Source organism: Conger conger, chromosome 9 (genome assembly GCF_963514075.1).
Source record: "Conger conger chromosome 9, fConCon1.1, whole genome shotgun sequence".
In the NCBI taxonomy this organism is placed as follows: Eukaryota; Metazoa; Chordata; class Actinopteri; order Anguilliformes; family Congridae; genus Conger; species Conger conger.
Genome location: NC_083768.1, coordinates 29967127 through 29994637, shown reverse-complemented (window position 1 = coordinate 29994637; position 27511 = coordinate 29967127). Strand labels below are relative to the sequence as shown.

General features: G+C 40.8%; 1 protein-coding gene across 2 annotated transcripts in view; it reads left to right on the top strand.

The window, feature by feature from the left end:
* Window positions 1-27326, top strand: part of egfra (epidermal growth factor receptor a (erythroblastic leukemia viral (v-erb-b) oncogene homolog, avian)) — a 70165-nt gene extending 42839 nt beyond the window's left edge. The window contains exons 2-28 of one of the 2 annotated variants that reach the window (XM_061253576.1): window positions 1878-2029; window positions 2737-2944; window positions 4240-4374; window positions 4931-4999; window positions 5276-5394; window positions 5929-6070; window positions 6821-6937; window positions 7873-7999; window positions 8252-8325; window positions 8917-9004; window positions 10395-10594; window positions 11519-11651; window positions 13242-13332; window positions 13605-13762; window positions 13982-14020; window positions 14573-14708; window positions 14879-15001; window positions 15212-15310; window positions 16323-16508; window positions 18483-18638; window positions 19040-19115; window positions 20772-20918; window positions 21854-21951; window positions 22224-22391; window positions 24334-24372; window positions 24530-24623; window positions 25707-27326. In XM_061253576.1, the coding sequence (XP_061109560.1) occupies window positions 1878-2029; window positions 2737-2944; window positions 4240-4374; window positions 4931-4999; window positions 5276-5394; window positions 5929-6070; window positions 6821-6937; window positions 7873-7999; window positions 8252-8325; window positions 8917-9004; window positions 10395-10594; window positions 11519-11651; window positions 13242-13332; window positions 13605-13762; window positions 13982-14020; window positions 14573-14708; window positions 14879-15001; window positions 15212-15310; window positions 16323-16508; window positions 18483-18638; window positions 19040-19115; window positions 20772-20918; window positions 21854-21951; window positions 22224-22391; window positions 24334-24372; window positions 24530-24623; window positions 25707-26071 (3539 nt within the window). In that variant the 3' untranslated portion in view covers window positions 26072-27326. Of the gene's footprint in view, window positions 1-1877; window positions 2030-2736; window positions 2945-4239; window positions 4375-4930; window positions 5000-5275; window positions 5395-5928; window positions 6071-6820; window positions 6938-7872; window positions 8000-8251; window positions 8326-8916; window positions 9020-10394; window positions 10595-11518; window positions 11652-13241; window positions 13333-13604; window positions 13763-13981; window positions 14021-14572; window positions 14709-14878; window positions 15002-15211; window positions 15311-16322; window positions 16509-18482; window positions 18639-19039; window positions 19116-20771; window positions 20919-21853; window positions 21952-22223; window positions 22392-24333; window positions 24373-24529; window positions 24624-25706 lie in introns of both variants that reach the window. The other variant, XM_061253575.1, reaches the window with a different exon arrangement.
* The last annotated feature ends 185 nt before the right edge of the window (window positions 27327-27511 follow it).

Sequence of the window (27511 nt, the reverse complement as noted above, 5' to 3'; positions counted from 1 at the left end):
CTGCACTGCACAACTTGTTTACAAGAAGGAAGTTCTTTGTTACGTGGAGTAGCACTGTGACTTCTGACAACTGGACGTGATAGTGTGATGGGTGTCACAAAGAACCAATATGACAGCAAAGATAAACTGCTGAAATGGAGCAATTGAGAAAGCGTCTTTCTTTAATCTGCCCACTAATCTGTGCGGGGGTTCACCATGCAGCCTCCAGCAATGCAAAGGTGTTCGCAGGCACCTCTGACTTTCTGCTCGACGGAACATTCTGATCTCTATCGCTCAGAAGCCGTCAGGCCTGCTGGCAGTACTGCAGGAGGTCGCTCTGCGTCCCTAGGGATTGGCTGTTATTCCGCTCCTTAAATGCCCTCACGTTTTGTGTCGGCTTATCTTGGGGTTGCGCAATCCCTTGAGCTTTGTCTTGTGTGACTTTGCTGTTGTGCTATGCAAGTGTGACCAAATATTTCAAGTGCGTACACTGGTGATTACGCTTGCCAAATTCTAAAATCTGCTCAAGATATGCTGATCTGCTTAAGTATCAAGTATAGTATCGTGTTTCTTCAGTAATGTCCGAAGCACTGATTGCAGGTTGTTGATGATCTTAACCACAAAAACTAGGGGCAGGTTTGACTGCAGTTTTCAAAAGGCCTGAAGGGACTTGTTTGCTAAGTGTTTTCCTTCCCTTTCTTGGTGAATGGCAGGAATGGCACTTTTTGTTCTCCTGATGGACACATTTTCCCCTTCGTATGCCAAAAGAGTTCCAGTGAAGCTCCTAACCATCACTACATCATTTCACTTTCAGTAAAGATTCTTAAACCGAAACCTACCTGTATTAATGGTGTGGGAAGCCATATTATCAGTCTGTGGCATAAATAGGGAAAGCAGAAAACCTGCAAAACTATGTTGCATAGAATGTGATTGGATTTTTTATTTGGGTATAAAAAGTGCAGGCAAGAGTACAATACAAAAAAAGTTCAATAAAATAATAAGTACATATAGGTACTTCCACAATATAAGAAAGTTCCAGAAAATAAAGGAAAATAATTTGTGTACAAGTTAGTATGTGAATTTGAGTATGTACAAAATATGCATGTATGTAGAGTCAGTACGGATTAATTAAATGTATGAAACGACCTGTGTTAAGAATTGTGTGCAGAATATATATGTGTGTGTGTGTGTGTGTGTATCTACATGTGAGTGAGTTTTTATCAGCAAGTGAACATTGTGTGTATTTACCCATTCCTAGCCTAATGCCCATGAAGGCATAATGTAGTGATATGTCAATGACATTTTACGTTACAGTCTACATAATCATTCATCTATGTCACAAAGACAACCTGATTGCAGTTTAATGAAAGTGGACTCATTGTGCTTTGCCCACAGCAAGGTTGTATTCATCCAGCACCAAGCATAGGTAGTTTCCAGTTTTACATTCTAATCAGTAAACATTGCTGGGTCTTGTCCATATGGTGTTCATTTATGGTTCTGGAGTGTGGAGTGATACGCTTATCAGAAATACACCATGTTAAAATTTGATCACTTTGTTTCTAACAAATACTGAGGAGAAATGACATTTTTAGCAATAAAACTAAGTGACCTCCATGGCAGGTCATTCTGTAACATTATTGCCAGACCAACTGAAAGACCAACGGCTCCCCGTCCTTTGGGAGCCTTTATCCTACAATGCCCCACATTACAAAAATGACATCAGGCCATATCTATTAAAAACTCTTACAGTACAAGTGCATACCTCCAAAATTAAGGCTGTAGGGCTCACAGTCCTTGACAGCTCAATTCCTCTGTTCCTCTCCCTGATCATACAGGCAGACGAAACTACCTTGGAGGCTACGAGGCCCACATTCATAACTTTCCTCTTCCTCTAACAGTGTGCCAAGGAATCAACAATCGGCTGACACTCCTGGAGTCACGAGACGACCACTACAGGAACCTTGTGAAAGTCTACAGCAACTGCACAGTGGTTCTGGAGAACTTGGAAATCACCTACACTGCGCCTCACCATGACCTGTCCTTCCTCAAGGTAACACCAGTGCATCAGTCTTATTATAACACCAGTGTGTCAGTCTCATTCTCTGACCAGTCAGATTGGTCTGGGCCACTGCTTCATTGCTCATGAACACACCTGCAGCATTGCCAGAGGATTTTTCACAGCCAGTGTCAATGATAGATAAGATAATGTGCCTATCTCTGAATTCTGGAATTCAGCACCTGAAAGGACGCCAGAATATGAAACATGTAAAGAATACAGCATGCGTGGCCGTGCTGTGTCATGGAGGCAGTAATAGCTATGGAGGTGTTGTTAAACATGACGCAATGTGAGTGCTACAACCTCCTATAGCTGTGACTATTCACAATACAGCGTGTTCCGTATTGCTTGTAAACGGTTACAACATACAGAAACAATTCATTAATGACACAATATTGATGCAATATTATTCGTAAGTAACGGTTTGTGCATGGAGTAATACTGTTTACAAACAGGCTGTTGGTTTAACTGTTACTGCAGTCTCGGCCAAAAGCATCCAAGATTGAAATGATACAGTACGTTATACAGTATTGGTTTAAATCATGGTTATATCTCAGTAATATTTGATTTGACCTTGCCTGACTTTTCCGAGGGAGACTGTTACACCCATGGGGTTCCATGTATTATTCAATTAATAAATGGTCTGATGATTAAAATGTAATGATGTGATGGGAACAAAATGGCCTCTCATTGCCCTACAGAACATCCAGGAGGTGGGGGGCTATGTGCTGATTGCCCTCAATATGGTGGAGACCATCCCCCTGGACAATCTGCGCATCATCCGAGGCCATGCCCTCTATGACAACGAGTACGCCCTTGCCGTCCTGTCCAACTATGACAGCGACAGTCCTTCCAGGAATGTGAATGTGACTAAGGGGGTCAGATACCTGCGACTGAAGAGCATGACAGGTTTGCACTATTTGCTATTTGCTTTTATTCTGTGCTTTTAATCACCAGTTTTGTGTTTAAATCACCCATGCTCAAGGGCGGTTTTAAGCCTGTCCTGTTACTGCAGAGTCCTTGATCAGTTCAGTCGGGTTCAGACGAGAACAAGCTCTGGTGTCCACAATTTACACAGGAAAACCTGCCAACTGTGAAACCATGCCTCTTTGGGGAATGCAACACAGATGTTCAGTATTAATTCAACTCTAAAAGGATTTTCTTTATCTTTCTGCCTGGGATGAAATGTCATCTATACTAAAATATATGCATTGCGTCGTGTGACATCGAATGTCAGTCACATGGTCACAGCATTCTTGTGATAATGCAATGTTTGTTCTACACATTTTTTACAGTGTTTGGAGGAGTACTGTGCAGTATTTCTGTTATTCAACAAACGACAAGTCTTATGACGTCTTATTGGTCCATACAGTCCAAAATATTTACATCATGGTGAAAAACTTTCATGACTTGTTTACAGACATGTATATGCAGGTCTGAGAGAACAGCCACATCATCCAAGAGGCTAAATGTATACATTTGTTATGCACATATTATGCCAAAGCCTCTGTGGTAAGCATTGAAATAAAGAAAGCTGTTATTCAACAACTTTTCCTGAGACAAATTTGAGTAATTATTTTTTTATTTTTTTATTTTACTCTGTATTCCACAATCGTGTAAAATGATTGCTGGGCAATCTTAATTTAGATTTTTTTTTAGATCACAGAATAAATATAGTTGGGAAATGTTAAATATGCTTTCATTTGCCAACTATATTTATTCTGTAATGTACAAGGTTGCATGCGGGCTGCTTGCTATAGTTTAAAAGAGCCATTGTTATCAACAATTGAAGAGCAATGGGGCGACATTGGCTCAGGCTTGGCTCAACCTTGTACATTACAGACAGTCTTCTGGCAGTCGGTTGGTGGTTCGATCCCCCGCCTGGGATGTGTCAAAGCAAGAGCAAGACACCTATGCTCCTGACGAGCTCGTTGGTGCCTTGCATGTTAGCCAATCGTCGTGTGAGTGTGTGTGTGTGTGTGAGTGTGTGTGTGAATGGGTGAATGTGAAGCATCAATTGTACAGCGCTTTGGATAAAGGAGCTATATAACTTTTACCATTTAGAGGTCAGGTGCGCTTCTGTTCACTTAGATATTAATTGTAAAAGGCTTTTTGACCAACCAGATTTTTACACACTACTGTACTATATTTACACATAGTATTTTGCACACGACTGTACTATATATACTGTATTTTTTCTGCAGAAATCCTTAGAGGAGGTGTGAAATTTTTAAACAACCATTTCCTGTGCAATGTGGAGACTATACAGTGGTTTGACATTGTGGATAAGAACACTAAGAGCTCTATGGTCTATCCACCATCCATTCCTGGAAAGCACTGTGAGTATTGAGCATCATCATATCTACTGTTACTACCTTTACCCAATGGCACAGAACAGCCATGGTCCTCATTAATACAAAACATTTTTCATTTACATCCACAGAGAAGCACTGTGGGTTAGTGAAGTGGCGTACAGTATAGATAGATGTTGTGTTTTTTTCTGAAGAATTGTCAGATAAAGTAATTAGGATTTCCACTAACCCAGCCAGCAAAGTTATGTTAGAGTAGTATTAGACTAGTTGAAAATCTCACTAATGTATATTGTTGATTCATGCGACTTGTGAAAGGCATTTCTTGGATTTTCTTGGAAAATGAGTTTTATTGGATTACATTTCAGCCTAATAACATTGAAGGAATTCCATTTATTTATTATGTCTTATGTACATTTGCTGAACATATGCAAATTCCTGTTTGACAAATGTATGCCTGAGAAAAAAGTGGCCAAAGGGGTTGTTCATGTTTTCCTGGCTTGCTGGTTTTGTGAAAAGCCACAATATAAAAATGCAACTGCTACTATTGTCTGTTTTCTTTTCTTTTTTTTTTTGCACGGAGCAGGTATGAAATGTGACCAAAGTTGTTTCAACGGATCCTGTTGGGCTCCAGGCCCAGAAAACTGCCAAACCTGTAAGTGTGCATTCGCTTAGCAACTGCCTCTAATGTTTGTTTGTTTTTTCCTGAGGAGAGAACACGTAAACTAATGCTGAACTCCAAAAACAGCGATATGAAACAAGCTTTCAGAAGTCAAAGAAAATCTGTCTTGGTGTCTGCCAAAGTCTAAGAAGCAGAAGGAAAGGGCAAACGCAGCCACAGATAAATGAAATATCTTCCTTTGGTGAATGTTTAAAATAAATCCCAGTTAGTCTGGCTGCAATATTAATGTAGTTGTGTCCCCCTCCCCAGTGACCAAGCTGAACTGTGCTGATCAGTGCTCCCGAAGGTGCAAGGGGCTCCACCCTGTCGATTGCTGCAACGATCACTGCGCTGGGGGCTGCACTGGACCCCGCCCAACTGACTGCCTGGTAAATTACATCACCATGTGACATCACAATGTGCCATGCTGGTCAGTGCTTAGGGGCATCGCGTTGCTCAGCGGCCTTTCAGAACCCTCGTGCAGTGCATGTTGGAGAAATTGCCGTGGTTGCCATCACATTGCGATTCTTGTTCTTTTTTGTTGTGGATTGGTGGTATTGGTCCCTGTAATCTGGTGTTACAGTTGTTATGGCTTCTGTTTGTTCGTATCATTTTGTTTTTATTATTGGTGTTAGAATTGTTGCCTGCTTGCTGCCATTATTTGATAAAATTCTAATTGTTGCTGTTATTGTTTTCATGGGTATTCATAGTACTTTAATATGCCATTTTTGGTCCATCACAGCCAGTGAAACATTCTGGTAATCATTAGACTGTGATCAGAACCATTTCCTCTTGAACTCTGACTGAGATATACTGCTCAAGAATGCATTGTTATCATCTAAGCCTGTGTGAGTCTTAGGCAGGGAGGGTTTACCGTAGGCAGCCTGATGGGGCTGTTTTTCATCCACACTGTGGTTCCCTAGGCATGCCGCGCCTTCCAGGACGAGGGGACATGTAAGGACGCCTGTCCCAGCCTCATGCTGTACGACTCCAGCAAACACCAGCTGGCCCCCAACCCAGATGGGAAGTATAGCTTTGGGGCCACCTGCGTCAAAAATTGCCCACGTAAGGACTTCCTTGACCAGACACCTTTTGTCACCACAAATGCTGCATCAAGCCATAAGCCCGAAAATTAGAGTTGGCTATCTTTCCTCTGGGCCTGGTTCAGGGGGAATTTAGTGAGGAAGTATAAAAAAAGCAATATCTTTTCTTATCTCTATATGTAGAGTGCCATAAATATTCAAATATATCGTGTGCTTATGACAGGTAAGGCCAGGTTACAGCCTCAGGTATCTACTAAGATCTGATAAGATGTAGATATGAAGGAGTATTATTGGAGGAAGTGAGACAGTTGCAATATTATGACCCACTTTGCCAGTAGTAGGATCCTCTTAAGGATTAGTCATTTAGGAGAAAGCTCTGCTGGTTAAATCTTAAACTACAGCTGGAGATAAAGAGATGAGTAAACCAGCAGTAGAGCTTTGGCCACTGCTTTTCTTGGGAACATTTCCCATTGGTGATTTACAGAATCTTTTTTGTAATCCTGTGCTGAAATTAACAGATTTATTTTAGGATTCCCTAAAGGCTCTCCCTGTCAGCATGGGAAAAACATAAAACGTAAAAAATTATGCTACCGAAGAATAGTGTCAGTATTTGAACTGACAAGTACTTTTCAGTTGGGGACCAGACCACAAAAAGGGAGGCTCAGTGATTGCATGGAGTCAGTATGCAGCAAAATATTAACCAATGAGTTAAGCAGCATAGTAACATTAAACAGAATGCATTTCCCCTCAAATGTCTTTCCCTGCCTTTCAGATAACTATGTGGTGACAGACCATGGAGCGTGCGTTAGGACCTGCAGTGCAGACACCTACGAGTTAGACGAGAACGGGGTCAGAAAGTGCAAGAGTTGTCAGGGGCCTTGCCCAAAAGGTAGTGCCAATCCTGAAACCAAACGATCTACCACTGACTAACTCAATGCGCTTTCATTAAGGGTTCCAGTCTTTGTATGTTTTATTAACCAGTAGATCACCTGGAAATGATAGTAATAGTTTTGTTTCTTGTAATATGGGATTCGTAATAATGCCTTCCTCAGATTATGTATCTCCAAGTACTGTGGGGAAAATGTATATTAATGTATATTAATTATTAATCAGTGTCATCTCCCTTTCCCTTTAAAATACACAATTTAATGAACTTTAAACTTGGTATATTGGCTTGAAAACTGTATGGATTAGCAGTGCACATGGATCTGAGCAAAACAACATTTGTACTGTATGGTGTTGATCTGTATGGGGTTGGCCATATCTGTTTCTGCATTTAATACCAACTTCTGCTCCTAATAGTTTAATTCCCCCAGTCCTTTATCTAGTAAATAATATCGTAGCTGTTTCTTAAGTTCACAACAGAACAGTTGAACTGTTCTTGTGTCCCAAATGAAATCTTATTGTGGTCTAATCTATAGTTAAAGGAGAATTCAATTCTATTCATTAAATTCAATGTGGTCGCAATTGCTTTCAGCTACCTCAAAATAGTGACATGCATACAGTGCTCCTAACCACCCCTCCTCTCAAGAGCAGCACGCCAGATGGGCACATGTTGATTTGCTATTTAAGCAACGCGAGCACATGACAGGAAAATTACAAATGCATTGGTCTGAAACTAGCAAATATTATGACCGGACATTCCGACCAGAAAGGGAATGCAATTAATACAGATCTAATTTCGGAGACACAAAACCTTTATCGCTGATAAAGACCATATCCCTTAATTAATATTTGTTTCATGATGGTTGTGAAATGCTTATTATTGAATATTGATTATGCTTATTATTGACAATTAATAATTTAACATTTATTCTTTTAAAGTTTGCAATGGACTAGGAATGGGAGAACTTACACATGTCCTGTCAGTCAATGCCTCTAATATTGACTCCTTCAAGAACTGCACCAAAATCAGTGGGCATTTGTCTATCTTCAGCATGGCGTTTAAAGGGTAAGCCAGCAGAAAATTTGAGCCTAAAGATTTGGGACACTGATTGTCCATATCTTTGTCCATAGTATATACATATGTGCTACTTCATTGTATCCAAATATTTGAATTTAGATTTCATATAATGCTTTATTAGGAAATTGAATATGGAATTGAATCTAAATATCTTTACCTCTAGCACCACTCTTTAAATGATAGTGATAATTTGTTATGTTTCACAAATTCATACTATATGTTTATATTTTATTTTTTAAGTGACAAACACACAAAGACCCCTCCAATGGATCCTTCCAAGTTGGATGTTTTCAAAACGGTTAAGGAAATTTCTGGTAGGTTGCCCAGCCTTACTTTCATCAAATATTGTTGGCCGATATTTATCTCTCAAAAGGTAACTTTCAAGGCTGTTTGCACTTTGGTTGCACACTGCAATGGAGCACTCTTTAAATAAATTAACTCCTTAGTCTTAAACCTTACTGAAGCATTTACAACACCATCATCAACGTGTCACAACATAACAATAGATCATTAATGGACATTCCTAAGCAAGTCTGTGTTTATCGTGTAAAATGTTCAGTCTTCAACATGATGTGGCTTCACGTAACATAACTATGCTACACTATATTAATTAAGAAATATTGCATGCATCTTGAATGGTTCGGAAATTTGTTATAAACAGTATGTTGATGCAAGTGACAACTATGATTGCAAAGTCATTTAGCTTCCATTATTTACATATTAGACATTCTTATACCATTTAAATTTTATTCATTTACATTTATTTTACTTATATATATTTTTATTCTTAATCAAGAGTGCAATCAAAGTGTCATGATTTCAGAATCCAGTTCAGAGCAACTAATGTGCCTTGGTGCTGTTGAAATGTGTAATCCATCCTGTCATTTCTTCTGCTCTTTCTAAAGGGTATCTGCTGATTCAGGATTGGCCGGAAAACCTGTCATCCCTCAGTCCCTTTGAAAACCTGGATATCATCCGTGGAAGAACAAAGTGGTACAGACCAAAAGGGTGGAGCATTTTCTCAGTCAAACAAAGCTTCAGCTAATGCATAGCATGCTCATAAAATTGTGCTTTTGCTGTATTTGGCTGGATTCAAATAAGCCCCTGTGGCTTACAATATGTAGGGAAGACCAATCACCAATTTTGGGTTCCTATGAACAAAAATTCTGTTCAGAACAGACATGAAATCTTCTCTGGCCAGACATTTTCATGAAGCACAACACTTAGCTTTTTCTTAGCTTTGCCTGTTACTTTGTGTTTTTGTGGCACTAAGACCCACCATGCCCCTGTAGAAATTACACTCCGGGCCCCCTCCCCTTCAATAACATTACCTACAAGCACACTTGCAGCGCACATGTATCAGCCATTCAGAACCACCGATAGTCGACAAAACTCAGGGATAAGCGCTAGCCAGTCCTCCAAGCAGATAGCAGTAATGTTATTAACAGATAGGAGACACCATCACAATATTACATTACTCTTTCTGGCTAACAATGGCCTAACGGTAAAAAAAAAATGCTGCTCACTCATTTAAAAGGACATCCAGTGCAACTTGATCAATTGAAAGTGTTGATAACCCACTTAGTCTTGTCCCATTCTGCTCATTAAGCAGTTCTTGATAACCTTTTAGTTTTGAGAATGAGCGTTTGGCTGTGGTGGCAGTTGTAGGTGAAATTGAGAATCAAGGTAGTACACACATCGCCAAAGGCAGTTGCTAGTTAAAAAAACGCATCTAACTTTTGTAGTTTTGTTGCATTTTACAGTTCCTCCTTTGTACTTTTTTGGGCAGCTATCTTTTATTTAAAGACCATTCACCCACGTGGACTGAATGAAGAACTCAATCTTGCATGCTACTTTGAGTTAAAGTATTATCATTATTCTGTCTTTTCTCCCCTATATATACTCATTATTTTCTTGACATTTTCACTTACAGTTTTACAGTTATGTATCTGCATGCACCTATGCTCACGGACAGAAAATCATTTGTTAATTTGCTCTATACATCCCGATACATACAGTATATAGGCTATACATAAATCTTGGGAAAAGACTGATAATGGTACTAATATTTCTTGCATATTGCTGTCCTTTGTTGAAATATTTCTTGATTATATGCTGTATATATGATCTTTGTTCTCCTTATCTTACTGCCATGTCATATTCTCATTACACAGCTTAGGCATCTTATGTGATTTACTCTACCTGCACAGGTGTATGTCTTGAATGATTAAAAGTGTTATGCTTCAGTACAACCTTGATTATGTAATCACTAATGAACTTTTTTTTTTTTTTACATTGTGCTTGAATAAAATAACATGTATTTTGTGCTAACTCTGCTTTGACAACTGGAGAAAACGCCTAAACGCCAAAACTGTCCCAACAGGGGTAGTGTGACCTTGGCAGTACAGAACATTCTCATCAGCCACCTGGGCCTGCACTCCTTGAAGGAGATCAGCGACGGGGACGTGGTCATCAAGGCCAACCGCAACCTGTGCTACTCCAACCGGAAGCACTGGAAGAAGCTTTTTAAATCCAAGGAGCAGCGCGCAGAGGTGGAGAATAACAAGAAAAATGATGTCTGTGGTAAGCAGAAAAATTATTCTCTTTATTTAGTCAGTATTATTTCTGTATTTATTTTTTCCTTTTTCAAACCCCAGTTTTTCCTTCTTGCTTTGGAATTACCCGTTGCCCCTCTCAAATCACCCTTGCACCAGAGTGGATGAAGTGTAACTTCTGAAGTTACACAGTGAAGTGTAAGCCCACAAGTACCTTTTCATCTGCTGACACTGAGGGTATATTTCTGTTTTGCAGAGGAGTAATCCAAATTCACATTGTCCCATCCAACAAGTAACATTAGATTCCTATTATCCAGCGACACCATGGGAGCCTTGATGGTGCAACAGGCTAAGATGCAGCGGACTTGATCTGCTCATTATTGCCTGATAGTGTATGGCCCCATACGCATCAAAATTAATTGTGGGTGTGTCGCATTACTATTATGTGCCTGCAGATAAACTATAATGATACCACCTTAGGGAACGTGTAAGAGCGAGAGCATTAATAAGCAAAATTTTCCCTTACGGTACGTTCGAAAGACTACTGTAAATTGAGAATCACCTGAACCATATGTGGTATAAATCATCCAGAGATAAAGTACATGGAATTGACTTGTCATAGCAATCTAGTATAATCAATGTGTACTAGACAGCTTAATTTCCGTAGGTGACCTAACGTTCTTATTTGGAGTAATGGTGAGGTTTGCGGCAGCATGGTCGCTCTATGCACTGCCACATACAGGTCTACATACACTTCAACAACTAACAACATTTGTTCATCGTAGCCAATTGCAGGATACACAGGTTATTATTACCCAAGAGAATAGAATACATGCAGTGCAAATTAAACCTGCATCCCTTAGTTAGATTTGTTGGCTCTGGCAATTGCCAAATTGCCGGTTTGGTACTTGCTCTTTGAAAATTTGGTGATCCCCTGTCTCCATCCTTGCAGTCGCCCAGAACCACACCTGCAATGAAATGTGCACAGGGGACGGCTGCTGGGGTCCGGGCCCCACAATGTGCTTTTCCTGCCTGCACTTCAAGCGTAAGGGAGACTGCGTGGGCTCCTGTAATTTGCTGGAGGGGTGAGTGTGGACCTGTCCCACATAATGGGATTTCTTCTCCTTGGCTCCAGGTATCACATACTGTAGCAGAGGGAAGTAATAGACTAATTGTTGTTTTTTCAAAAATTCTGGATGTACAGTAAATGCATGTGTCTCTGTAGGATTGTCTGTGTGAGAATATGTGCTTCTTTAGGGTTGGTTGTAGATTTGTATGTGCGCAAGCGTCCATGTGTTTGTGTGTTGGTGTACAGTATGTGCATATGCCTGTGTGTATGTGTGTGTGTGTACATGTGTGTGAGTGGTCACGGTAAGACCACCGGCTTCAGCCTGACCATTGGAGAGAGATGGGGAGAGGATTTATCCGTACTGTATTTGAAAGAGAAGAGGACTGGGCCAGTATGGAAAAAGCTGCTCAGAGTAAATCTTAGGTCTAAGTGCATTAGTATTCTGAGAATCACACCATTTGCTTGTATCTGTCGGAGTAAGAATAAGCACATTACATATAAAATGATTATGTGTGAAGAATGGTCTTAGCTCCTAAATTAACTCGGTTTAGGAGTTGCTGGTAGACGGCTCTTGTTGGAGTTATTGACAGCAAGGGTGGGGATGAAAAGGTGTGTGGTCTCCACCTCTGTGCACCACAGCCATCTGCTGGCAGCTCCTAACTGACTTAAGACACTGCCTGTGCTCCCTTAAATAATTTAGGACCTGAGACTTTTCTTGACATATATATTTTTTTACACAATGCAGTTTTTACTCCTACAGTCAAGTTAAGTTTTACTCTGAGCCACTTTATACATACCGGCCTTGGTTTCACTTTAACCAGTTTATTTATTGAAGTTTGGAGGATTAGCTTGACCTAGCCGTGTGACCACTTTAAGTTTGTGTTGTTGCTATGTGTGTGTGTGCTCTCCCACCCAAAGATTAGCCATTAAGAGGCTCATTGTCTTCAAATGCAGTTGGGACAAGGAACTGAACTGAATAAATAGGACATGGAGAACCTTGCTTGCCAGAAGTGTATTTGCCAGAGCAGTTATAATTTAAGGGAGACAGGCTTAACTGTGTGTTATTTGTTCAGCTCCCTAAATTAATCTGTGAACAGTACATTTGGACACCAGTCATCGCAAGCTAGTAGCTCATAGCTGTTTAACTTTGGATTGCCTTCGTCGAACATTGAACACCAAGGCCTTGTGTTCATCTGCAAGTTTTGCTTTTACTGAAGAAGCTGCAAAATACCATTAACAGAATCCATTTAAATGCCATGTTTGAAGGGAGTGGTTGGTTCACCCATCTGTTGATATATTCTCTCCTGATGTTTCAATCATCTAGCACCTGGCAAGAGATCAACAAAGCCAGGTCAAGCCCTGTACAGTATATATGGGCCTATGCAGAAAAGTATCCCACTTCCCCTATCACTGTTTTATGCATTGATGGAGATTTTGCCTATTCTCTTTTATGAATGAAATAAACACTCTTGGGCAAAAGTTGCTCAAATTTGTATCATATCAACGTGTTGCAGGACAATGGCAAATGCCCACATTGTGTAGGGTTCTGTATGAAAGCAGAGGGAAGGTTGTATCTGATCGTACTTTCTATTGTTTTCTTCTGCAGTGAGCCACGGGAGTTTGAAGTGAATAAGACGTGTGTTGAATGTGACTCAGAATGCCTTCGCCAGAATGGAACCCAAGCCTGCCATGGACCAGTATGGACCTTTTTTCTGATGGCTGGGTCATTACACAAATGATATACTCATGACAAGTGCTTACAATGTCAGGAGAATACATTAATACTCATTAATAATGAATATCTACAGCTTTTTAGCCTATCTCATCCTGCAGTAATGTCATGTTTGCCTCATGCCAATGTGATTAGCCTGGCCTTGCCAATTGGTAGATGAAAATTAGCCGTTGGTTGCGGGAGCAGCTGTTTCCATGGATTCAGAATTGTGAAGTTTGAGCTCTGTTTCTTTTCCAGAGTCCTGGTGAGTGTGTGGAGTGTGCACACTTCAAAGATGGCAACTACTGCATCTCCAGGTGCCCTCAAGGCATCCCCGGGGGGGGCAACACTCTTATCTGGAAGTACGCCGACCACATGAAGGTGTGCCAGCCATGCCACAATAACTGCACCAAAGGGTGAGCACAACTGATCGCAATACGTGTTTGAGAAATGCATCACTCTTATCTTACAGTCTAAATTCAGAGATACAGATGATTCATTTATTTTGACTGTGGCCAGGATGACGCATCATTGTGTAGTAAATTTGGGAATTGCAAAAAAAAATAAAAATAAATAAATAAAGATTTATAATCTTTGGTTGCTCAGTAATGACTGTGTTGTTTCCATCTTTCAAGATGCACTGGCCCTGGTCTGCATGGTTGTGAAACTGAAGGGTAAGGGTTGTTGTATCAGTTAACAGTTTCAAAATAAATGTCATTTAAAAACTGTAATTTTTCTCTTATACTGTAGGCTATTCTTAGCCCATGTTTTCACTTATGTGAGATGTATTGTGTGAGTCTGATGCTATCAGTATGTTACAGTATGTTTTTAGCAGTGCTCTTCAGCCTTAAGCCTCTTTACCTGAACTAGCTGTTTTTTCCCCGATGCTCATGTGGCTTGTATGTAATGCTTTAAAATGACCTTCTGTATGTCTATGTAAAATTGGATTTTAACTGATTGTTATGAACAAATGACATATTGAAATGTATAATAACAATATTTTAACACTTTACATGCAGTTTTGTGAAACTGAAACTGAAAAATATTTACACAGATATACAGTAAAAGAAAAGCATTTATAATAATTAATTTAGTTAATAAATAATTTGCTTTGCAGTCCAGATGGTATTATAGAGACAGAAGTGTAGAGCCCTATGTAATTTTAAGTGGCAACTTTATCGGAAAACAAAAAAAAGTTCATATATTGGCCGGTGATTGACCCTCAGGAACACGTTGATCCCGGCGGCCGTGGTGGGTGGCCTGCTGGCCTTGGTCATTCTGACCCTGGCCATCGTGGTGCTAATGCGGAGACGCCACATCAAGAGGAAGAGGACCCTGCGCAGGCTGCTGCAGGAGAGAGAGGTAAGCACCCAGCACACCGACATCTTCAGCCACTGACCACCTCACTGAACAAAGCCGGGAGTTCCGCATTCAAATGTGAAGCATGCCCAGAAGACTTTCTAAAGTTTCAGAGGTTCTATATCACGTCATTAGTGTTTGTTGCTGACACTTTTTTGTCTTTATCTCCACAGTTAGTTCAGCCCCTTACCCCAAGCGGGGAGGCTCCCAACCAGGCTCTTCTCCGTATACTGAAGGAGACCGAGTTCAAGAAGATCAAAGTCCTGGGATCCGGTGCCTTCGGCACTGTCTATAAGGTGGGAAATGCTCTGCCAAGTGTGTGAAAATTAAGAAGCTTTTATCTGTTATCTCGCTGATGTGCTGTGGTATTGCCCTTGCGCTAGTTTGTTGCTAGGTATTTGTGGTTCACTCTTCGATGTTCAGTTGCACCCTGTTGATAAATAAATGTGAGGTATTACTGTATCACATCATATATTAATAATTATAGGACATTTATGTTCTTTCAGGGTTTATGGGTTCCAGAAGGGGAGGATGTGAAGATTCCTGTGGCGATCAAGGTTTTGAGAGAGGCCACATCTCCTAAAGCCAACAAGGAAATTTTGGATGTAAGTTCCCCAGGTCTCTGTGCATAGAAATTAAACTGGCACACAAAGGATTTTTGCAGCCTTTTTATTTTTCCTTATTTCAGCATGCATGGACCTATGGGCTTTTGACATCTCAAGTTTTGACTATGTTGCTTTGGTCCCTGGTAATTGTTTTGGCACACTGATTCAGGGCATGTTTACTGACAATATAGCATTTTAGCAGCAGACATACATTCGATTGTTTTGAATCGGTCAATCATTAATTAAACACTGTAGTCAGTTCTGATGGTCATGCCCTTGTCAAGATCTACCTTAGCCACCCATCAATGATATCCTACAATGACAATTGGCTAGATTTGAGATTTATTGTACTCCTGACATGCTTCTTCTTTAAAACCTTGAGGCTGTTTAAAGACAAGCTGAAATCAAAATGCACTTCTTCCACAATTTAGTCAATTCTTAACCATGAAGAACATGCCTTGAAGTATGTATTCCAAAGAAATTTAAAAAAATTAATACTTGCGTAATTTCACACCAAAGTTTTATTCATCCACTTCCCTGAAATGAAGATTTGTACAATAACAAAGTGAACATGTCCATAAACTTGTCATCAGAAGTCTTTCATTGAGAAAAACGGCAGTGCGTGGGTCATACTGACCTGGGTCCTGGTCTGAGTGGGCGGCACATGGCAACTTGGACAGGAAGTTCTGGAAATGGAGGATTCAATAGCCTCAGTCTGCACACAACTCGTTGAAATATGTCAAGGATGGAAAAACGCTTCCCATCTCTGCTGGAGACTGATCTCCGGTTGTTTATCCAGCATTTAGGGAAACAAAATATGTGCCCAGCTGCAACCATTCACCTAATGGAGGAAGTGTTGCTTAGGTTTCCTGAGGCACATGTCAGTGTCTTAAAACAATTTAAATATTTAGGCTCGAGTCAGAGAGTGCTGTATGGCTGATATAACAAATGATCACGGAAATGTGGGGATAGAAACCTAACCCCAAGGCCTGCCTCTCCCTGTCCATATCAGGAGGCCTACGTGATGGCCAGCGTAGAGCACCCGCACGTGTGTCGTCTCCTGGGCATCTGCCTGACCTCCACGGTCCAGCTCATTACCCAGCTCATGCCCCACGGCTGCCTGCTGGACTACGTCAAGGAGAACAAGGACAACATCGGCTCCCAGTACCTGCTAAACTGGTGTGTGCAGATCGCCAAGGTAAGTTAATGACCTGCCTGTGGATGCTGTCAGACAACATGACAAAGATACCAGGGCCAACTGTTGAAAAACTCATGAAGGACACCTTGGCCAGCTGTCCTGAAAACATTTGTAAAATTATGCAACAAAAATTATGTCAGATTATATGAACTTCAGGAAATGTGTTTAGTTGAATGCTCAAGACACACACAAGTGACGTGACTGTGGCTCTTAACATGTTTATTTTGATATTCCTAACTAAATGTTGGGAATGTAAAAATATACTTTCTCTGCATTTTATTTTCACACAGACACCTAGGCACATTTTTAACCATATCTCCAATCGTGGATGTACAGAATGCAATACATACAATATTGTACATGCTGTTCTTCTTACTTATATATACTTAATAGGATAACCTAAGGCTGAACCACTCTACTGTTCTCCTGCAACAAAGTAGATTAGGAAATCTCCCATCACATACAGTATATTATGTAGCAGAGCTTCAGATGGTTAAAGACCTGATTACACTATCTGCCGAAAGTAAAAATGATGGGCTAATTCATACAGCTTGTTTAGGCTAATTCATGCACCATGGCTTGATCTTTAAGTGATGCCTGCACTGAAACATTTCCTCCGTCCTTGGCCTTATGCCAGGGCACCTCTCATTAACTTAACCTAAGGTATATTTGGAGCATAGCCTTGATTAATACAACTGTCTGAATACCGAATGAATGCTTTGGATGGGTTTAAGCTGAGTCAAAGTGTGGATGGTGTAGTAATATACTTCTTTAGGAGGTGAGTGGAGATACTGGATATTTGCTGTTTTACAAGTCAGCTTTACACATGTGTGGCTTCCTTTCATGAGGTCCTGCTGACTTGCTTAAACTGAGATTCCGAACACTGACATCTGTTCCACATTATAACTACAGATCTAAGAAATGCAGGAAATAACAAACTCTGGTTTATGCATTGAATCTAATCCAAAACCTGATGCTGATTTTAATATTGACCCGGATTGATAAACCTATATCTTTATTCAATTCATTGTGTGGTCATAGCTTCTCATAAATGTCATCACTAACCAAGCTGAGGTTTTCACTGGTTGAAAGGCCTATTTGCCTTTTCAGTCACTGGCTTAGTTCCAATGAGTGAGAGAAGCATAGTAATAGCCTGCTCTGTTCCTCCATCAGATAGAATTGTGCTGTTTTTAATTACAGCTTGTTTACAGAGGGTGTGGGTTGTGTGCACATGCTGACCTGCACAAACATAACTGCAAATACTTTTATTGTATGTGCACTTGCAGTACGCCCTTTCATATCACGCTCATAAGTTTTTGCCTGTTTATTCAGTGTATTGCTTTCCTTCATTGCTTGATCTAATTAGATAAAGTCACTGTCTGGAGTCCTTTATGTAATGGCGTATGCGTGCGTGTGGAATATGACTTTGATTCATAAATGTTGAATTGATTCTGTTTTGAACACAAATATAGATGTATGTTTGTCGAGCCCTGGAGTTGCATTTGACATTCATTAATTTATAATATCATTCATTACTGTGATGCAGCACTAGCTTATGCTTAGCCCAGCATTTGCCCATTGCTCTTGGGTTCAAGAAATAATTTAATAAAAAATCTAAATTCATACTGTCATGATTAAATTATTTTTCTAGTTTTAGGAACTGGAGTACTGTTCCACATGACCCCCCCAAAAAGAATTTCATAAAAGCAAAAATGATCCCTGTAAAATGATCCCCCAAAAAGGCAGTGCAATAGAAACAACAGCATCAATGTCACGTTTGATGGCAAATTTGGAAAAAAACATCATAATATATTTTTTCTATCTACGTATAATCTGCTCAGGTTTTCAACTGTAAATTGATGTCCAAACGCAAAATTATTTTTTCAAATGAATAACTAAATAAGTATATTAATAAATGAACGCATATCCAGGGACTGCTTAATTTTGAAATTGTCATCTCCCTCTCGACTCCAGGGAATGAACTACCTTGAGGAGCGCCACTTAGTTCATCGTGACTTGGCAGCTAGGAATGTGCTGGTCAAGACCCCCCAGCACGTCAAGATCACAGACTTTGGGTTGGCAAAGCTCCTCAACGCTGACGAGAAGGAGTACCACGCTGATGGAGGGAAGGTGAGGCCATCCTCAGTCTTTTATGAAACTATAAGACCCAATGGTGTAAGAATAAACTCATTTACTCTTACAATAGGAATTACTGAAAGTCATTGAAGGTGTGAGATGGTGTATCTTTCTGGAAGAGCCCCTTTCTCTGTTCCGAACCTTCTTCTGGGGAAAGAATGACTAGGAAGTTGTCAGGGCACAATAATTACTCTTGGAAAACATATTGATGCGAAAGCCATTTTTTGGGAAATGAGTGGATAAAACCCATGTGTTTTCAACTTGTAGCTACCGCAAATTTCAGTTTCGTTTCAGTAGTATGCAACATCAGTTTCCCCCTCTAACTATAACATATGGTTTTGGTCTGTGACGCTTAACAGATGTATGCGCAATGACTCACAGCCCTCTCTTCCCAGGTGCCGATCAAATGGATGGCCCTGGAGTCAATCCTGCATCGGACGTACACTCACCAGAGCGATGTGTGGAGTTACGGTGAGTCAGGGACAGCCAGGGCAGCCTGGGTGACAGTAGCACTGTGAGGCCAGGCCTCTGAAAGCAGCAGCCAGCAGCTAGTGGGCCTGCCTGGGGAGATGGGGAGGCTTCCAGCCTGGGATTCATCAAGAGGCCTTCAACTCCTAGCTCTGTTCAGCACTGCTCTCTCTCTCTCTCTCTCTCTCTCACATACACACACATACACGCACACACATATATATAATAGTATATATGACACCTCTTAAGTCAACTCCGATTCCACCTCTACCCCAGTGTTTCCTGCTGAGCAGGCAAAGAGATTAGGCAAACTCTGCTAGAAAACCACGGCCCCATTTTCATCCATTTCCATTGTAACACGTCCAGCTCCAAAAAATCTGCCTGCTCTCATTCCGGAACATGCTGACCCCACCATGACTGGATTAGTTTCACTGCGCTGGGGAAAAGCTTCTGTGAAGGTCATTTTCTATGACGGTCACTGTGATTCAGAATAATAGCAATATCTCTTAAACCAGCAGCAGTCAGCTGTACTATTCTGCAACACGGCAAGCAGGTAATCTCCATTATGGAAATACAAACTGTACAATTCAAAGATTGCAGGCAGAACTGGTTCTATACTGCTCTGATTGGGGGGGGGGGCACTCACAGGGTGCCAATAATTGTGAAACCTGTTTTTTGGAGAAACCACTGAATCATTAATCATTACACATTTACACATGTTGGAAAATACATTTTATGTTAATAACGGTATTATTTTTTAGTTTACCTGGACCTGACTATATATGCTATAATGGAGAGAATACAAGCTATACTGATTTAAGTAATTTGATTTCTAGGCCTGTTTAATGTGAGTCTGGCTAAAGTGCTTAACCCAGAACTGATTGAACAGGCTGAAAGGATGACACCAATGAGTCCCTGGAGAGAGTGAGGGTTCCTCTTTCACTCACTCATCTTCGCTTACTCTGTCACATCTGGAGACAACTTCCTGCTCCCAAAAGGGAAAACAGATCTATATGGAAGTTATTCCAACTTGCTGCAGAAAAAGCATTCCAAAGTGCTTTAGAAAATGGATGGCAAAAGACCTTTTTTGCACTGTACCAAAAAATAACTTTATATCATATGCTAACCTTTCACTGTGCCACATTGTTGAAATCCAAGAAAATCCTTGTCTCCAAATTCTTGATTACAAAGTGAGTGTTTGTTTTATTCCAGTTTTAGTGTGCATTTTAATGCAAGTTTCCGATGTGTCCTGTGTGCTTTCCCCAACAGTGAAATATTTACGATAATATAGAGGGCTTTGGAGTTGAAACATATAGAACAAAGAGGAGACACCAACCACCTTGCACTTTGACAATTCGCACAAAGTGTTCAGGTGCTGCTAGAATTGAAATGAGCAGGACACACCAACTGTGACACCAGCAGCTCATCTTGCCTACTGTGTGTGACAAGTGCTTTCGAGGCCAGGCACGGTCCAGACAGCAACAAGTTTTCTCGTGACTCATGCATGGCACATTCTCAAGGAGCAGAAGCAGGCCATGGAAAGTTAGTTGTGGGACAATCACCTGTCATTTGATAGTCCCCCGCAGGCTGCCCGTCTGTTAGATATGTACTTTTTGTAAGTGGTGAGTGGTGTCAGGCAGTATGGTTTTCTCCCTGCAGGCGTAACGGTATGGGAACTGATGACATTTGGGACAAAGCCGTACGATGGTATCCCGGCCAGCGAGATCGCAGGGGTCCTGGAGAAGGGGGAGAGGCTGCCTCAGCCACCGATCTGCACCATCGACGTCTATATGATCATGGTCAAATGTGAGTCCCCTTGCGCTTTAAACATCTCCGTCTATTCAAATCTACAGTAAGGTGATATTTAAGGTTACTTCCGATTCAGATGAGGTGTGCTTCTCTCTTCTCTCTGTATGTGAAGCACTAATCTTAAGCCTGGTACTAAATCCTAACATTTAACATCTAACACATTTAACATTTAACTGCCGACATTTAATCAATGAACTCCCGTAATAGGCTTTACAAGCACACTTCAATAGGCTGGACCACAGCCAAAGAATTAAAGTCAGTATAAGCACATTTAAATACCTACCTAAGTTTGATGTGACATGCACTTATTGAGCACTTATTATTGCGATCATACTAATCGGCCAATTGTGTGGCAGCAATGCAATGCATAAAATCATGCAGATTCAGGTCAGGAGCTTCAGTTAATGTTCACATCAACCATCAGAATGGGGAAATATGATCTTAGTGACTTCGACCGTGGAATTATTGTTGATGCCAGACAGGGTGGTTTGAGTATTCAGAAACTGCTGATCTCCTAGGATTTTCACACACAACAGTTTGACAAGACTGTAAGCTGACAGGAAGGTGACAGTAATGCAAATAACTGCACATTACAACAGTGGTATGCAGAAGAGCATCTCTGAACACACAATGCATCAAACCTTTAAGTGGATAGGCTGCAGCAGCTTACTGAATGTATATACACTGGAAATGATCTACCCTTTTCAAAGTTGCCATGTATTATTCATCTGTGTAGCACTGATGCAGTATCCTTGGACTGCAGTCCACAGTCAAGCAGTCCATTCCATAAGGGTTGCAAGTTCTGCATTTAATTTAGGATGGAACTGTATGCAGGGCCTTAATACAGTACAGGTTGCTGATCTGATCTTCAGTCTGTCTCATCCCTGTGGATGTGACTTTGACTCCATCTCTCCGGTCCTCCATTCGCTCAGGTTGGATGATTGACGCAGATAGCAGGCCACGTTTCCGGGAGCTTGTCGCTGAATTCACCAAGATGGCCCGAGATCCACCACGCTACCTTGTCATTCAGGTAACAAAAAACCCGGGCACTGAAGTGCATTCCTCCAGTAGGCCATTTTATTTTGTATTTAGATAAATAAATAAAGAGAGAAATTTAAATAAATAAATATGTATTATTATACTTATTACTATCTGGTTAGATAATGTCTGATACCCCACAATGTGCTTTCTGTTGAATGCACACTCCATGAATGTGTTCCATATCTGGGGTATTCGTACATACAGTAAAGGGTGTTCCCGGTGAGCAGGCCCCGCTCAGATCTGTGGGTTTCTGAACCATAGGGTGATGAGAGGATGCACCTTCCCAGCCCTACGGACTCCAAGTTCTACCGCACCCTAATCAGCGACGGGGACATGGCGGATGTGGTCGATGCAGATGAGTACCTGGTCCCCTATCACGGTTTCTTCAGCAGTCCCAGCACCTCCCGAACTCAGCTTCTCCACTCCATGGTAACCAACTCTCTACAAATCCTTGCCTGTGTCATTTTAAAACACCGATCATCAATGTTAAAATGGCTTGGCTGTTCCTCTGAGCATGTACTGTAGCAATCTTTTTAGGGGTGCTGTTTACAGTTTTGGTCTCATTGGATATCTACCTTGTAGTCTTCTCGTTCTTTTCCCGATGTTTTAATAATCAAGTTGAACCCTACTTTATGACCTGATATCCATGTGTCTTATCTTTACTTGAACTTGCTTTGCTTATACATCATAACCTAGCTGGAATCAAGTTGTTGCTGAGGTTATTTGTTATTCCCGCAATTACAACACAGCTTATCTTTACAGCAGGCATACACATGTCTAACTGGAACCTCAAATGTCATGAAAATGTTTTGTGCTGTAAAGGCATACAGTAATACATGCAATGCATATTGCTAGACTTCATTTATATACACGTTGTTCGGTAGACCTGTACGCCAGCTTGTTAATGCAAATATTTAATCAGCCAATCATGTGGCAGCAACTAATTGTATACAAGCTTGCAGAAATGGTCAAGAGGTTCAGCTGTTATTCAGACCAAATAACAGATTTTTTTCTTTTTGTGTTAGAAAGTGTGATCAAGTGTGACCACACAATGCATGGCAAATTGTTCCCTTCTCCCTTCAACTACACCAGCCTGTGATCAAAGTTTCGCATTTGCCTAATGTAAAACCGAGTACTCGTTTTCTGAGCACTGATCAGCATTGCTGCAAGGGAGCTGAGAGTGAGAACACAGTACAGCTTTGCCTGCCTTAAAAGGGGCGAGGGGGTGGGGTGTTGAGTTCAGGTGAAAATAAAGAAGGTGGTTTCAATAACCAGTATCACAATGAGGTACAGTGTTCCTCAGAATGCATCACTGGCACAGATTTGAGTCAGTCTACTGTTTCCAAAGCAAACTTGATAAGACAGGAGGGAGTGTGCAGGCAACTTCAAATGCTCTTCATTACTCAGACGTCTGTGATGCAATATATTATCTCTGAGGTGACCCAGTATCTCACTATTTCCTGCTCCCTGTGTGAGGAGTCTGTGTTACAACAGAAATATCCAGACGCTCCACTGACTATGTCAACCCCTGCCTTCTTGGCCTGGTATTCTTTTCAGGAAGTTTCGGTTTATTTCAATTCGGCTGATTACCGAAGTCTGAGGTGCTCCTTATCTAGGGATGAGAAAACACTCCTGTGGGCGGGTGGAAGAGTTAAAAAGTACAGAAAGGCAGATTAAAGGAAGCAGAGAAAAAAAAACATATTCTCAGGAAATTATATCTGGCGGTACTCATTCCTGGGCTGCCCCTCAAAGAGTTCAGCAATACGCACGTGGGAAGAGGATGCTGACTTCCTGTTTGGCTCCCAGAGGCCGCGGTCCCCCAGCACGGCTGCTCCCTGATTAGTTTCCATTTTGTCATGGTACTGCAGCCTCGCCTGCAAAAAGACTCAGAAGGCCCACTCGCTCTTCCTTTCATAGCTCACCAGCGAAATGCACTATAATTTCAAATCCTGTCAAGCCTAGATGACCTTTACAGGTTTGGATAGTTCTGCTTGTAAATGTTCTTTGGCTGGAAAATAGCTTTGCTTCAATGAAGAGCCCTTTAATGGTCTGATGTTTTTCTGCATGTTGGCAGTCAAAGCCTAAGATATTACCCATTTGACTATTGCACCTGTACATTATTATGTATTATTGTATTAATTACATTTTTGAATTATGAATAACATTTGCTGTTGGAGGAAAACAAGTGTCCATTCCTTTAATAAAATGCCAATGAAAACAATCAGACACAGTATATACTTATGAAGATCAATGACCTTCTCATTAAATCATTTTTTGTTGCAAATTACCAAGTCCTGGTATGAAAGCAAGGGAAACCCAATGTAGCTGTGGGTCCTAACACAAGCTGTCTTGTTTGTCCCTTGTACTACAGAGTCTGAACAGCAGCATAGGAGCCTGCAACAGGAACGGCGTAAGTTATAGACGACTACTCAAGACCATTTCTTCACTTAATATCTTTAGGCAAAGCATGAAAAGCATACTCTAGCAGTTAAGCCATAAAGTTAAATACTGTGAGAAGTTGTGGTTTTGTGATTTGCAGCACTTTTCTTGTGTATTTTCTTTTGTAGAATGGCATCCCAATGAGAGAGAACAGTGTTATTCTCCGCTACATCCCTGACCCAACAGAGAGATTTCTAGAAGCAGATTTCCAGCCTGCTCCAGGTGAGTACCCCCTCATTCTGACCCTGACAGTGGTTTTCTTCCAACAATTTGTATTTTCTGCCATAGGGAACCAAGGACCGTGTTTTGCAAACTCTTGCCCAACAAAAACAACAACAAAAAAGCATTCATGCGCACAGTTTCAGGAAACGGTGTTATGTTGCATTGGCTTTATTCCATCAGCTAAATTATTAAACCTTTCCTGTGGTGTTTTCGGTTACACTCCATAGTATTTCAATAGTATTTGTTTAGGCATGTCAATATTAAAGAGATTTGTAGTTTTGACAAGTGGTAAAGTCCACATTTACAAGGTATAGACACACTTTTGGACTTTGCACATGTATAAGGGTTTGATAACAGCTATTGATTCTTATCAGGCACTTGCTGATGAATCATCGTAAAGCTTTAGTTGGGACTCAGCTGTCTAGTAAATTCAGTTCAGAGGGTGACATCTACTGGACAGTGACTGTAGCTCATTTGAGAGAAGTTTTAGCAGTTTTTTGATTCAATAAAGTAAATCTTCGATATGTTGCTAGGATAGGGAAAATTGTGGGTTTGTGGTCTGAAGCAAGAAAATACACTTCACACTCCAAAGACGTTTGTTCACCAATGTTATGTTTCTGTGCATATGAACGCAGCAGTTTCAGGTTGTGTTCCCCAGAGGAAATGGTTCCAAGCAGAAATAATATTATTATTCTATTATTATTAGAAAACATATTTTTTTATGTTTAACCAGGTAATCTACAAATATACATACAACTGTGCCAATCAAAAGCATACAGCAACTGTAATATAAAAATCTCCAGATTTCATCTGCATTTCACTCTAAGAACATGTGAAAAACATGCTCATTGGTTTAAATAACCAATGAATGAGAACACAAAGTTGTGTCTTTCTTTATGTGGTTCAAATATGTCATATGTCATTTTGCATCATCATAAAAGAGGTTATTGGTAACTGCATCTCTGAAATAAAATGAAGGGATGAATGAATCTTTGCTCTTTGTACAGTACTCAAATGGAAAATGCCTGAATGTAGACATCTCTACCTTTCCATTGAGTTGGTGCTGGATCTCTGTCATTTCAGATTACGTGAACCAGAATGGCGGCTCTGCACTGGCCCCGGTGGGATCCCCTTATCAGCGGCCCACGCCCTCTCGCTGCGCCCTCCCATCCATGCCGTCTGATGAGGCGGAGGCAGAGTACCTCAACTGCTTCAAGAACTCGAATGAGGGGCCCGAGTACCTGAACACGCCCCTGAGCCCCGTCCCCGAGCTCGACTTCAACGGCCCCCGGCACTGCAGCCAGGGGCTCAGCCTCCAGACCAGCCTGGACAACCCTGACTACCAGCAGGAATTCACCCCCCCAGTCAAGTCCAGGACCAATGGCCATCTCCCAGCCACTGAGAACGTGGAGTACTTGGGCTTGGCTGTGCAGGCCGAGGTCCACTAGGGGCTTGCCTTCCTTTTTGGACCCCAGAACAGGAGACACACTGCGTTTTGGAGGGGCACTCTAAACGGCTTGCATTTGACCCTTGGGGCAGTGGACAGGGCAGTTGCCATGGCAGTAGTTTAGATGCCACCTCGAACCATTGACTTTTGTATCCCGTTTCTTAGTTTGTATTTGTAAAACAACCCAAGTCCTGTTCCTTACTCTTTGATTAAAGTGTCAGAGGTAGTCCCAAAAAGAACTTGGCAATTTACTTGATTTCAGGTGTTGGCGAATGTCCTCCAATGAACACTTGTGGATGGCCAGGGTGTGTTTAACCCACTGACTCAATATGAAACAGGGACTCAACCCTTTTTCTCCATTAATGCCCTATGGTGTAGACCCGGTTCGTTAATTTCAGGTAAGACCTTGGTTTCGATGATTCTGCATCAGCCATCACCCATAGGCAAAAACGTGGAGCTGTTTTGACATTATAGACTTCTTGCCACTGGCTTGGACACCCGAAAAATGAAAGGAGAGGCTGCCCAGAAAATGGTTTGAACTTGGAGGTTTGCTGTGGGAGAATAGCTCTTGCACTTCTAAACCTTGAACTTTGTTGCAGAATCCTACTCTTAAGTAACCCTGCAGTGACACTGTTTAAGTGAATGGAGAAAACTGAAGGGATCCTTCCTCATTGACAACACACATACTAGTATACTAGTAAAGGACTATATCAATGACATATCTGGTATTATATCAAATGGTACAATGGTATATATATTGGGAAGCTTCTATGTGCTGTGATGCTTAATGGTTATGTACAGGGTCACTTGATTAATATTTATGTTTTTTGTTTGAGGCCAAACATATCGGTACAGTTGGGAGTAATTAGCATTGGAATTTTCTGGTTGATCTGGTTTCTGGTTGATCCAGATCCATCCTTTCCTCCTTATAAGGGACATATCAACCTTGCTTACTTAAAGCAGGAAAGAACTGTTTCTAAGCAGGTGCAAACAGAATCAAAGCAAAGTTGGAGGAGAAATGTATCATGGGTATAGTGTATCAGTATGACAAAGTATATTATACTGATGTTTGTATCTGAAAAATGTTCCATTTGTGAATTCTCTTTTAATTCTTAAAAATATTTTGTCTGCTTTGCCCTTCAAGTGTAACTAGGTGAATTAGAAAACTTTTTCCATCTAGTGCACATTTAGTTTCAATAAATAGTAATTATGGCTGTTTTGGTGTTAAACTGAATAAAATGTTTTTTTTATTGACATCTCTCTTGTCCTCAGCCTCTTTCACTATTGCAGATTCAAGAAAAACAAAAAATGATAAATATCAATACAAATAATATATATATATAATGATGTTTTTCAATAGACTACAAAGGGTATGTAACATATCACTCTATTTTCAAGAATCACCCATGGAAAATCGGCTAGATTATGCTGAATGTAATAT